The 14,390-nt window shown below is 29.3% G+C and overlaps 1 protein-coding gene across 5 annotated transcripts in view; it reads left to right on the top strand.

Annotated features, from left to right (window-relative positions):
- The window catches only part of snu (ABC-type transporter snustorr), a 61,936-nt gene that overhangs the window by 37,073 nt on the left and 10,473 nt on the right, over positions 1–14,390 (top strand). For all 5 annotated transcript variants that reach the window (XM_011052921.2, XM_087406266.1, XM_011052920.2 and 2 more), the window contains 3 exons: positions 6,373–6,603; positions 12,256–12,570; positions 12,878–12,985. In XM_011052921.2, the coding sequence (XP_011051223.1) occupies positions 6,373–6,603; positions 12,256–12,570; positions 12,878–12,985 (654 nt within the window). The remainder of the gene's footprint in view (positions 1–6,372; positions 6,604–12,255; positions 12,571–12,877; positions 12,986–14,390) is intronic.

Below are 14,390 nucleotides of genomic sequence, written 5' to 3'. Positions count from 1 at the left end.
AGATGCACAGAAAATTTTTTATTTTCATGTGAATGTAACGAATAAAATATACATTTCAACCCTTCAATTCAGACTCTTATCAATATAATATTATCAATATAATATTATGTATATAAATCGAAGTTACATAAATAATGCAAATTCCAAGTTGATGATTCCTGACAATTTAGTTCGTTCTTCGACAGTATACCAGTAGCAAACAATTTTATCAAGAACAATTTTCATTTGACTAAACACATTTCTAATTTGACAATCTCTGACAACGAAGATTTCTTTTATCTCTTGTGATCTCATTATTCACAAATATACCTATTGACTTGGTTTTTGAAGGAATAGAGAAGAGATGATATCTCATTGAAAGAAAAACGAACATTCCCAAAAGAGAATTTTTTAAAGCGTTGGAATTAGTTCTTAATTCAACAATTTTTAGTTTCAACGATAAATTTTATAAAAAGACTTTTGGTGTTCCGATGGGCTCTATTATCACCCATTGTGTCAGATATTGTTATACAAGATCTTGAAATGAAAGCATTACAGAAACTTTCAATTTCACCATCCTTTTATGTGAGATATGTTGATGACATCGCGTTAGCATATGATGCTTGACATAATACATTGGTGAACACCTTCAATTCATTCCATTCCAGATTAAAATTTACAATTGAAATAGGTGGGAACAAGTTAGATTTTCTTGATGTCAGTTTAATTAAAAAAGGAAATTCTCTTTTCCAGAATTGACCTCCACAAACCTACTTTTTCTGGTCGTTGCTTAATTATTTTTCTAGACATCCTTTATGCCAAAAAGTGGGAACAATCGTTGGTTTAATTGATAACGTTCTTTCTTTGTCCCATTCTATTTACCATCAAGAAAATTTTGAATTAATAATTAACTCTTTTAAACAATGGATATCTACTGAAACTCGTATTCTCTGAAATCAGAAATAGATTGTAACAATGGAATGAAAGGGTAACATAGCTAAGAATAAGACAACGGACAATAATGAAGATAAAATTAATCACAAGTTTTTCACAATCCTCTATATATCACTTTTATTAGAAAAGATAAAAAATTTTTTTTAAAAAGACGCCTTAATACACATAGCATATAAAGAGATTAATAATCTTAAGGAGTTCATCAGAGGTCACAAAGACGTTCGTCCCAAGCTATCTCATACAGACGTTATATATAAAATTGATAGTCGAGATTGTGAAGCATCGTATGTGGACCAAACAGGTAGATGTTTGAAGACACGCATAAATGAACATAAAAATTAATAAATTGGAACACTACACAGCATTCCGTAATAACAGAACACAGAATCAATATGATTTTGATTGGGAAAATATATTAGACGAGGAAAATATATTATCAAGATATTAGACGGGAAAAGGCGAGGAAAAGGTTAATTAAAGACTGATTTCGGAAGCGATCCATATAAAGCAACAGAAACAGAGTTTGAATTTATAGAATGATATTACGTATTTTTTGAACCCATTATACATGAATTTGTTTACGGAATTGTGACGTTGATTTTACCCTCTTTTGTTTTTATTTTTATTTCATTTTATTCCAATAATTACTTGACTTTATTATTTTGACTCTCATTGTATCTCTGACTGTCAATATCTCAAGAAGTTACGTCGAGTCGCAAAAAAACGTTTACATAAGATTATATAATTAAAAAATTTAGACAAATGATTTTAATAATTCTTTAATTTTTCGTTTTTACATTTCCTTTGAATGATTACACAACAAATCCGATGAGCGATGTGTTTCTACCAAGTGACGCAATGTATATGATTTCGGTTTTACTTTAAGTTTTTTATAAGTTTTTAGATTATTATTGTATAAGGTAATAATTTTGAGATTCATTGAGCTATTCATTACATAGCTAATTTAGCAATAAAGAAGAACGAACTAAATTGTCGGGAATCATCAATTTGAATTGAATTTGCATTATTTATGTAACTTCTACTTATATGTTATATTGATAAGGATCCGAATTGAAGGATTGAAACGTATATTTTATTCGTTCCGTTACATTCATGAAAATAAAGAATTTTCTGTGCATCTGAACAGCTGATGTAGGCTCTGATAGGCTTTTTTACATTTTTAACTGATAGATTCTTTCGGGCATTTTATATTACATGTTTATACATTAAAATCAATTAATCAGTTTTCTTACTTATTTTTGGAATATTTGTATCAACGATATTAATAAAAATAATGAATTGTTTTGTTTTCTTTATTACATCTACTAACGTGATTAATGAAATAATCCGCTGCAATAAAGAAGTAGATTGATCATTATTATAGGTCAACATAGATATAGACATCGTTTTGAAGGTGAAGAGAGAATGAAGTAATTGATTAATAACCTGATAGAGATTCTAATTATAGAATAGTCATTATGTTATTTTAATCTTTCAAGACACTTTTAAGAAACTTTGTTTTCTAAGAATTTTCAGAGTTGTTAAATTCCATTCTGGCCTCTAAATTTAACAATAAAATTAGAAATACAGTAATACATAAGGCTCTCCAAATAAATTAACAATAAAAACATTGATGTAAAAAGGAAATGACAATATGAGTCGACACTAATTGTTGTCCACACGTGTCAATGTATATAATAAAAATATGGTACAGACGTTTTAATCCTAATATTGGGTCTTCAGTGTAAAATTTAAATTTAAATTACAAAATTTAAATTTAAAAAAATAATTTGATTATCATGTGTAAAAATGTGAAATTTTAAAAGGATGACCTTTAATGAAAAAGGCTTTATTATCAAAATATTCACAATCAGAATTTACAAATTAATTTAGAAATTAGTACTGTTTGCAAAGTACTTACTAATAATGAGTTTCAAATAAAGCAAAACTGGAAACTTAATGTTACTTCATAATTAAAAATTCCCTAAAGGCACATTGATAATTGGATGATAATTGGATTTGTTTGAAATCCTATTCGCCATATTAGATTTACCATTTCGAATTTTTTATTTTTGATTTCAGAATCAAATAAGGTATCATCAAATTATCTTATAGGCTAAAATTAATGAAAATTGAGCAAGCAGATTACAAGATGAAAGAGGGCATGCCCGTTTACAAAGAATTAATAAACGTACAGTGCAGGAGTCGAGTAATCAATGACAGTAAACAGAATCGATTTTAATAAGAATCCATCCTAGCAAATTCGATTGGATGCACTCATGGTGTACGCTAAAGCTGTCGTACTGAAATTGACGTAAAAAATATATGTTTAATACAAATATAAAAGCGAATTAAACTACGAAATCCTCAATGTATTTTATTGTACCGTTAAATAAAATTTGTATTTTACAATTCGAAATATTTACTTTTATACAGATTAAATCAATGCAAGCAATGACTTTCATAAGTACTATAGTACGCATTTAGTGCAGCCAACCGAATTCACTATTAATAATTATTGATTTTTAATGACCATTCTATCGCAATACGGGTAATTAATAATGAATCCGCAATACTTTCTACATTTTAATTAAATACTTTAAGCAGTTACAATCTGATTTGAGATTCCTCATGTAATCTTATGCTGTCTGCAATACGCGAAATTGTTCGCGCGCAACTGCGGGCGCGCATACATTTTGTATGATTTTGACACACGATACGGTTTTTACATAGTCTGAAACGGGGTATACATACCGACGGTTATAACTCAGTGTAATTACATACGGCAAAACGTTGCTACATCATTCCCCTTCACGAACGCAATGTGTGATAATTTAGCAAATAAATATGCGTGAAAACTTCAGAAAATGCGTGTTTCGCAACACGATATTAAAACCGCGGGTGTTTGTATATATCCAGCTTATTATCTCTTTATTTATGATATATATATATATATATGTGTGTGTGTGTGTGTGTGTGTGTGTGTGTGTGTGTGTGTGTGTTTTATATATGTACACGAATCATGCAAAGGAGAGTGGGAGAATTATGAATACGGGATAAATAGGAATTACACTGGCGCATCGTCACAGATATTCGTCTTCGCGGAATTTGTTGGTACGAGACAATGACATATTTACACTGTACAAACACACATTTATATTTAACGTCCACACTAGTAAAAACGGCTATACATGAATGGTCGTAAAAACGAGACAATAGTCTTTTAAACGTGTAAATTTCTTTTAGCAGTCTCTAGGAATGCCAGTTGTTATTGCGAAAATAAACAGAGGCTTACTAAATTATAATACAACATATACGTAATTGATACTCTGATTCCTTTGATTAATTTTGATTTTGATTTGACTTTAAATTTTTAAACAAGGTTTTGCGAAATGATATTTGGTATTCGTGGAAATTTCGAGAGATGCGAACGACCGAAAGCGAAGACGTGAGATGGAGAGACTTAGAGACACAAGCGAATTAAGATGTGCTCCGTTTTGAGACTGTAATTGTTATAATAAATTCGAGACTTATCCAATTTGACGCTCCGATCTTTTATTTTTGATGATCAAAACCATTAAAACTTGCCAAAATACTATTGTAATATATTAGAGTAACGATATTTCTCGCATTCAGGTGGAATATTCAGAATATTTAGGAATATTCTTAGTATCACTTATATTTTAAACATTAAAAAACATACGCCATTTAAGATAAATGTCATTACATGTTTTCAATATTTTTAATATAGAAAAAAGTGCAAGAATTGCAAATACTTAACGGAAAAGTTAAATAAAGTCAATAATTATTTATCAATTAAAAATATTTATTTAAATAATATTGGCTTTAAATTACAATAATTCACATTAATAATTCCATTATCAATATAAACTACAATTTAAATCAAGAAAAGAAAGAGAGAGAGAGAGAGAGAGAGAGAGAGAGAGAGAGAGATTTGACATTGTTCTTCGTGATAATGGCAGAAAAAAAGAATTTTGTTTTTATATTGAAAAATAGAATTTATATTTTACCGTAATTTAAAACTACATAAATAACTTTTGATATATTTTAAATAAAGACTTATATAATTAATAAATAATCGACTTTGTTTAACTTTTCCTTTAGATGTTCGCAGTTCTCCCACTTTCCCCTATAAATAAAAATTAATGCGATTGATTTAGTGTTTTATTTTAACATATAACTGATTTAATACGTTGTTGGCATGCTGATAATAATTATACGTTTTCTCTATTACAATTAATATTTTTTGTATTAGTAGCGAGTTTGAAACTTTCTTAGATTGCTCTAAGGAGATAACGATGTTATTCAGATCATTGTTCGACGATCGATTTCTTTGAGCTAATTCAACTGCTTGAACTTGTGCAACAGATAGTAATGGCAAAATGTAATAAACAACGGGACTTTCAATTAAATGCGTTGAGCAAAAAGAGAGAAGTCTGTCGACATCTCAATAGAGGGGGAAACGCTTTCCCGGACGAAGTATAATTAAAACGAGATATCTTTTATCGAAGGCGTACAATAATTTCGAATTTATGAGCAAAGTACGAATTCGAGTCATCGCTTTTAGAAAGGGAAATCGCGAGACGAAGTTCATCGAAGCAGCGGTATACGCGAAACGGGAGCGCGAAAATTCACGCTCGCACGGCATTACGCGCGCGCATGCCGCTGTATCGCATATACGTTACGTATTTTGCATCTCCGATCATACATTTGTATGTAAATACACACCCATACACACACACACACACACACACACACACACACACACACGATTGTGTCCATGTATTGCCCAATGAATCGCTACACGCGTAAGCGAAAAGAAAGCCGCGTGTTACGCAATCGCATCGCTCAACTCTTTCTGTACACACGCCGCGCAATTCGCGCCGAGATTTGTAGAATCGTTTCTTGCCATTTCTTCGCGTAACACACGGCAATTTCACGTGGCAACATCCGCTTTTGGATCCTTCGAATAGTTTGATACATCAACATGTATCAAATTTTTAACACTCTAAGAAAACTTTCGAAAATCGTTTCTTCTGATTTTTAACAAAATCAGATTGATTTTTGACAAATCAATATTCAAAAGAAATTAGTTAGTCAAAAAAGTACTTCCTTTATTTTTGAACGAAATAAGAAAATATTCGAAATGAGAAAAATTTACATGGTCCATTTTTCAATCATATCTTTGTTACACATTTTTTTATTCACGAAAAAGGCAACGCAATAGTTCACTCTTACTAGAGCACATTGCAATAACGCCTCAATGTTGCGAGATTCTGCATCGCAATTTTAAACGACACGCTGCAAGTATCTTGTAATACGCGGACACAAAGAGAGATCTCTGCCGAATTACTATCAAGATAAGATATCAGCGTTATTTCACTATTACTTTCTCGTTACACGTGCTTTCGTTTACAGCGACGGAGGTGCGGGTGCCGCAAACGCGACGATGCAGAACAACAACGGGGACATGGATCTGACGACAGTGACATCGAGCAACCCCGTATTGGCGACGCCGGGGTTGAACAATCCCACCTGGAATCGTCAGCAGGCGGTCAGCGTCAGGCACGCTTTCAAGATTTACGGCAGCAGCAAGAATCCGAACCATGTCATACAGAATCTCAGCATGACAGTGGCTAAGGGCTCGATGTAAGTAATACTGTAATTATTTAATAAAGATATCGCGAGATATATTAGATACATATAATGATACATATAAAAAATATGTCAGATTTTTAAATAAATAAAATATTATAAATATTTGTTTAAAAAGATAATTGATTTAATCAAAATAAGTTCTATTAATATTAATACATTTCTCCTAACCATTTTGCAATAAATGCCATTTCTTAAAAGATCCCTATATTTTTTTAGAGTCGATGGATTGATTTTTATATGTAGCTCTTTCAACATCGTCTTGATTTACTAATTTTATTTCTTTGAAAATATTTAAAAATATGATATATGTGTAATGATCAATTCAATGAATAAGGATATGATAGGATTTTATAAGTAGGATTTTATAATAGGATTTAAATCATTTAAATATGTAGAGATTGAGATTGCTTTTGAGATTGCTAAGCAAAAATTAATAATTAAAAAGGTCAAAAAACATGAGCAATATTTATTGTATTTTAGAAATAAAGTAGTTTATTATAATAAATACATTAAGAATTAAATTAGTTTTTTATGTATAAATTAATTAAACGGAAACGTTTCGATTGTACTTCTTTAATCCAATTAAAAATTGAAAAGAAAGATCTACCCATGTGATATGACTTCATGTTTTTGTATATATTATATTTTTCTTTCCAATTGTTAATTATTTTTCGTATATGAACTGAAAAAGACTTACAATTAGCATAGTCGAAACGTTTCCAATTAATTTATAAATAAAACTATAAACTATAATTTTTTCTTAAGTTATTTAGTTTTATTATTATATTATTCAAGAGAGAGAGAGAGAGAGAGAGAGAGAGAGAGAGAGAAATCATAAAAGTGTATACAAGATGATATGTTAATAATCAAATTAATATGGCTGAAACGAACATTTTCAATTAGCAAAAATTCGACGTTTAATATGCACAATTTGATAATTTTGCCAGATGTTTAATGCTCGACGTAAAATTTTTTGAAACAAGGATAACATCAATGAAATAATAATAATCATAATAATATATAGCTTCTTTTATTTTTTTATTACGTGTATGTTTAATATTATTATGAATTTGTTGCCTCTCAAAATATTGCCTAACTTCCTGATCTTTAAACTTTCCTCACGTAATAATAGAAATCAAAATCGCAAAAAATTGTGCGTGCTTATGCCTCTCTGCTTAATGTGTTACATCAAGAAAGCGCGATGAGAAACTCGTTTTCTATTTTAACGAACCATTTATTATAAACGACTAATCCTGCACTTTGCGCAATTAATTAACGCGATCCTTCATCTGCGGTAAATGCATGGCTTAAATCACGAGATCCCGATTTGCGATAAGAATATATCATGATTTTAGTTATTTCATAATGCGAAACAACAATGTGCACTACGTAGCTATCAGGAAAGTGAAACACTTAAAACAGATAATATCCGTAATAATCATTTCGATATGCGTTTCATAATAACTATACGATCGAGATATACGATTATGTACCCTTCGTGTTAATCGCCACAAAGTTGGACAACAATTTAGTGTAAATTGTGCATCTTGAGCTGTACGACTATTTCTTTTAGCTTAAATTGTGTCAGAAACCAGAATTATGTATGTATTGCGAAAATACAAAGCGTACGAAGTTAAAAGTATTGTATAATAGTACAACTTTTACGCCGTACTAAAAATTGGGACGAAATGCATGGCTGTATTCAAGGAGCGCACGTTATCTGCATTATTATGTTTTATTTTATTCTTATCATTCATTAGACATAAAACAAGGACAAAATGACGTAATAGCGCTAATAAAGCGCTCTCAGAATGTAGCTAATGTTTATGTTTAACAATTTAATAGTTACTTGCAATAATATGTAGAAAATATATCGACAGTTATATTTTAAATATTGTGCCTATAGAAAAAATCTTCCTTTTATAATATTATTTTTCTAACTCCGATGATTAATATTTATTTTTTAACATAAATATATCCGTACAAAATTTGATGAGATTTTTAAATAATTCATTAAGTATCTCATTTAGTTTTATTACATTGACTTATAATTTAAATGAATTTTTCTTTTGATGAAATCAAATTATGCGTGTTTAAAAAAGTTCAGACACTAATCAAGGACATCTTGTTTTTAATCTTTTCGCAAATAATTAATACTTAAACACCTTACAGATGAGAACGTTCTTCATTTATGATCTAAAAAATAGATTTATAAAAAATATGGCAAATATAGCAAAGACAACTCCTCTGTTTCTTTTATTTCTCTATTTCTGTGTTCCATGATTTCGTTTAATTATGTATAATAACTTTTCTATTCTTAAGGCATAAAGGTACTTTTTATATAAATTATAATTATGAGAATATCACTATTTCAGAATAATCAATGTTTATATAAGATTTCAATCGAGTTTGTATAATAAATCGACTATTTACACGACTTAATTCACGTTTACTTAATATGTTAAGATCGAAAAAACTTATGTTATTTTGATCGCGGAAACGTACCGATTTTTTTTGTAGTAAAATCATATTATTCATTCTAATTAATTACTGTATAATGTGAATCTAATCTGTAACATTTCTAATAAAAATAGATTATTATGATCAACGTTCACAAATAATGATATAAATATCTGCCATTTCCTTACTTAAATAATTAATCAGCCTTTGTGTATGTTCTACTTGACTTTCGCAACGCTTTAAGAATCATTTTCTTCTTTTTGTTCACCGATTATTAAACAAGGACAAATAATGCTCATGAGTTGCGAGCTTCAAGTAGAACCTTTGGAACGCACCTTTTTTATTGAGCAAGAATCCATATTTGAAAAAGAATGTCAGGAACAGACAAACGCTGACATAAAATGTCCTACGCATTAAGGAAAAAGATATAATGACTAATCAATAAAAATTTCTTTATTATTCACTTTAATACGAAGTCAACCTCGCCTCGCCGCGAATTACGTCACGTTCGCGTTCAGCTTTTAGCTGATCCCATCATTGTAATTCAAATTTAATTATTCATTATTTATCTAATTACTTAATTATTCCTTTATTATACTACAATAAATTTTTTCGACAAACTGCACTTCATGATGGCTGCGTTTTGTTCCGTTTGATACAAAACTTCTCCGCAAGCGCTTATCAGTCATGTAAACAACTGCGTCACTCGATTTCCGGTCAAACTATTAATATTATAGTTACGAATAATCCCTGAGAATTTGTATTTACTTGGATTTCAAGGACCACGACTATTTAAGTTAATTAACTACATTTTCATTCTTACCATTCTGATGAAAATTGCAAATGTAAATGAAGTGATTGATTTGTTTATTCATCCAGAGACGGTCTCGAAGGCTAAAGTTTCTGTGATGTATAAACACACATAAACTTTTTTTATCAGTCTAATTTGTTTTTTGTTAAGAATTGGCTTCTTATATAATCCTGAATTCAAGCGCATTGCTTATTTAGTAAAATTGCTTATTTAGTAAAGATATTAAGATTTTCTACTAATTTATTATTATTTTCTTGCATTCTTTAAAGTAAAATTTACACAGAAAAATCGGTTTTGCTAAAGTACTTAAAAATTTAACTGTAGATATAGATTTAAAAATAATTTTGTTAGATTAGTATTAAAATAATTAATGAAATGCTAAACTGATTGTTCTAATGTTAAAATATTCTAATATTAAAATATTAAAATATTAAAATAGTTCTCTCTAAATTCTTTGGAGTAAATCTTACTCTAAAGAGTAAAAATTGAACCAGTCTTGACGAAAATAACTTAATTTTCAATCTACAGGATGTCTGATAATTAACGATAAAACTTTTGTATAGCGATAGAATGGACTAAACTGACAAGGGGAACACCAAGTGATGGAATCGAGGATTTTAATACGCTTTTTACAGGCTGTTCTTTGTTCAGACTGAGTGAAAAAAAACGATACGTGTCCGTTTCAACTATTAGTCCATAGATTCGAAGAAATCGATTTTTCAAATAATTACAAAAAATTAATAATTGTAATAATTTGAAAAATTATAAATTAAATATTTATGTTTTTCTTGTTTTTATGATTTATATCATCCAGTACGTCTACAAAAATGTACGTTTACAAAATACAATTAGTTTTCTATTATTATTAATAAATCGGTTAATATTAATCAAAAGAAGATTACAAATATATGACTTATATTACTTGTTCCTAATCATAATTTCCAATTTCTAATTTCATAAGAAACTAAGTAACAATTTTTATTATAATCTTATTTATACGTTCATGTGAATAATAACAACGACGACGATAACGTTGATAATAATATATAAATATTCCATAAAAGAGTGTATTTAATTATTATCTATAATACTAATATATAATTTCATGAAATTTCATTACAATCAAAAAGTAATTAAAACTAATAACATTAGATAAAAATACTGAAAATATTTTCATTTATACAGTACATTTTTCGAATTATTATAATAATTTAAAATTATTTAAAAAATCGATTTTTTCGAAACTATGGCCAATGGCTGAAATGGCCGAACAAGTATCGTTTTTTTTTTCGCTCAAGAACAGCCTGTAAAAAGCGTATCAAAATCCGCGATCCTATCATCTGATGTTCCCCTTATTGAAAAGCCTTATACTATTTTGCAATTTTTTAATAGTTAACAAGATATTAATTATTAAAAATCGCTGAATATTGCAGGAAAAAAATTTTCTTTTAAAATTTATCCTGAAAATATAATAGTTGTAGTACAATACAATATTTTAAAGATTTTTATCATGCACTTTAGTAAAATTGATCAAACTTATTTTATATTTTATTGTAGTTTTATTAATAAATGAGAGAGATTTAAAAAAATTTCTTCAAAATATAATATTGTCCCATGACTGTTATATTTTCAGAGTAAATTCTCTCCGTGTGATTTTCAATAAATTTTACTAAAAAAAAAAATACTATTAACTTTATAGAAAAATAACTTGAGACAAAAATTGTTTATTTTCTTCTCATAAAGTTCTGAGAATTTTTTAATATCGTATTTTTTCATGTTGATAAACATTATAATTGCCAATAAAAAAATGCAGTACTAAAAAGTTGATAAAAAATTCTGTAAAAATTCTTAGAGCTATGAAAAGAAAATAAACAATTTTTATCTCTTGCTGTAAAGTTCGTCTGTAAAGTTGATAGTATTTAAGTAAAAAACTATTGAAGACCAACATTCAGCAATTTTTAGTAATTAATAAATATATCTTGTTAACTATTGCGAAAATTGTAAAATGATAGAAGACTTTTCGACTCAGTTTAATCCATTCTGCCGTTATGAGAATTTTATCGTTAATTATCAGATACCCTATATAAGAATAAGATTTTACTTTTCAAAGTGAGATTTACTCTAAAAATTTTTAAGAATTTGTGCAGCATTGCTCACTGACATTCGTATATAATTTTTTGATGATTCAACAAAATTATTTTCAAATCTGTATTTAGCTAAATTTAGCTGTATTAAGATACTTCAACAAAATCGTTCTTTCCGTATAGATTCATTAGCGTAGCTTTGTTCGTCCTTATTAAAACGAATTATTCGTTCTGGATCTGATTTTACGGTTAATGATCGTGAAATAAATTGGGAATTATTTGTATTAGATATGGTCTGCTGGGTGCTAGCGGATGCGGCAAAACAACCTTGCTATCCTGCATTGTTGGCCGGAGGAGATTAAATTCAGGAGAGATCTGGGTGCTAGGCGGCAAACCCGGGACGAAAGGTTCCGGGGTGCCTGGAAAAAGGGTTGGCTATATGCCACAGGAAATCGCTCTCTACGGCGAGTTTACCATCCGCGAGACTATGATGTATTTCGGCTGGATATTTGGAATGTGCACGGCCGAGATCGTCGAGAGGCTGCGCTTCTTGCTGCAGTTTCTTGATCTGCCTTCGCAGAATCGTTTGGTGAAGAATCTTAGGTATGTATTTTTCACATCCGCGATGAAGCAAGCGGAACGTTCTTCGGTTCTCAGATTACATTAAATATTATGCAATAATAATAAAATTATTTAATAACAATAATTTATTAAAAAAGAAACATTTTCGTTTTAGTAAAAAAATACGTTATAAAGCTTTACTAAAAGAAAGAAACTTTATGAAAAACATATTTAACGAGACGCAAATTTTAATTCAGTTTAAAAGTATAATGAAAATGTATCAAAAGGGTAATAAAATTCTCGTTATATATTATCGATAAGTTAATATAGGATATTTTGTTCATGCTAGTGGCGGTCAACAGAGGCGAGTATCTTTTGCAGTAGCTCTCATGCACGATCCAGAATTATTGATTCTGGACGAGCCAACCGTAGGTGTGGATCCACTGTTAAGACAAAGGTACGTGATCTTTTTTTACATTTTAAATAAACTTCAGTCGCGAAAGCGCATCTTGTCTCATACAGCTACTATTATACGCAGTTTGCAATGTTAATAACTGATTTTTATTTGTACGAGATATAATTAATAATCATCCTTGAAATTAGCTATCATAATAATTAGTTATCGTGGCAAACGTGATGTGTTGAATTAATTTTTTGCTTTTCCAATCATTAATACGTACATGTGAACGGCAAAATAACATGCGTATAATAAATTTAATATCGCTAACAACTATTAAAATAATACACATGAAATGCTCGGACAAATTATAAATATTTTAATATTCGCATGTACAAAAGACAAAGTATCTAATAATATATAAATTAAAATTATTTTCTAAATATTGTCGAATAAATTAATATTATTATTATCATCAATGCTTAATTATTTTAAAAAATTATTTAATTATTTAAAAAATTAATATAAAATCTGTATTTCTAACCCAGATAAGCCAGATAATTTGTGAAGTTGCCGTCATGTTGCCATCAACTGTTAAAGCAATCAATTTCTAGAAACTCAAGACAAAGTGCTTCGTCATTGTGCATCTTAGGTTGTACTCTCGTGAATTCGACATTAGATTACAGCAAACTGACGACACCTTGTTGACATTATTAATTCACTTCCTCAACGAATTGATTTGTGATTGCAACATGAAAACATTTTGTTGTCATCAAGAGTCTGTGACAAAAAAGTTTACAGCAACATTGCGACATATGCTAAAATATTAACGCATATGAACACATTAATACTTACGAACCGCATTGCAGAAATGTCTATTAAATGTAAAGATTTCTTAGAAATTCCTTAATGACTTTGTGTTATTTTATAATTATTCTCGACCAAAGCAAAAACAAAATAAGGAAAGAAAGAGTGAATTCGAATGACGAGAATTCCGGTTCGCACTTTCTCTGAAAATCTAAATATAATATCGAGATTAAGTCATGCATACTAGCAGATTTGTCACCATTGCACTGAATCTGTAAGTCACGCTTTAAGCTTGACTTAAGTGAAAGTAATCACCCGCGCGGACCTGGGCGACGAATGACGAAAAGTAAAATTAAACTTATGGAAAAACGTGCCTCTCGAGTTTCTCTTGCAGCCTCTTTCTATTTATCATCAAATCATTTAAGATTCATGTTGAATAACAAAAGTTTATAACTACATAATACGAAATTAATAACATGAACTTAAAGACCATTCAAAACGCGCTTATAAAGAGTTAGTACGTATTTAGTATATAGTTCACATTACATATATTATAGAATGTTAGAAACAAAACAGTGCATTTATCAATAAAAATACGTTCTAAATGGTCCAATGTATTGGCAAATTTAAGATTTTCTCAATGCTTAAATTTACAGAA

The sequence above is a fragment of the Acromyrmex echinatior genome, chromosome 1 (assembly GCF_024713525.1).
Source record: "Acromyrmex echinatior isolate Ae372 chromosome 1, ASM2471352v2, whole genome shotgun sequence".
Taxonomy (NCBI): domain Eukaryota; kingdom Metazoa; phylum Arthropoda; class Insecta; order Hymenoptera; family Formicidae; genus Acromyrmex; species Acromyrmex echinatior.
The sequence above is the reverse complement of the archived record's forward strand: the minus strand, read 5'-3'. Positions and strand labels throughout refer to the sequence as shown.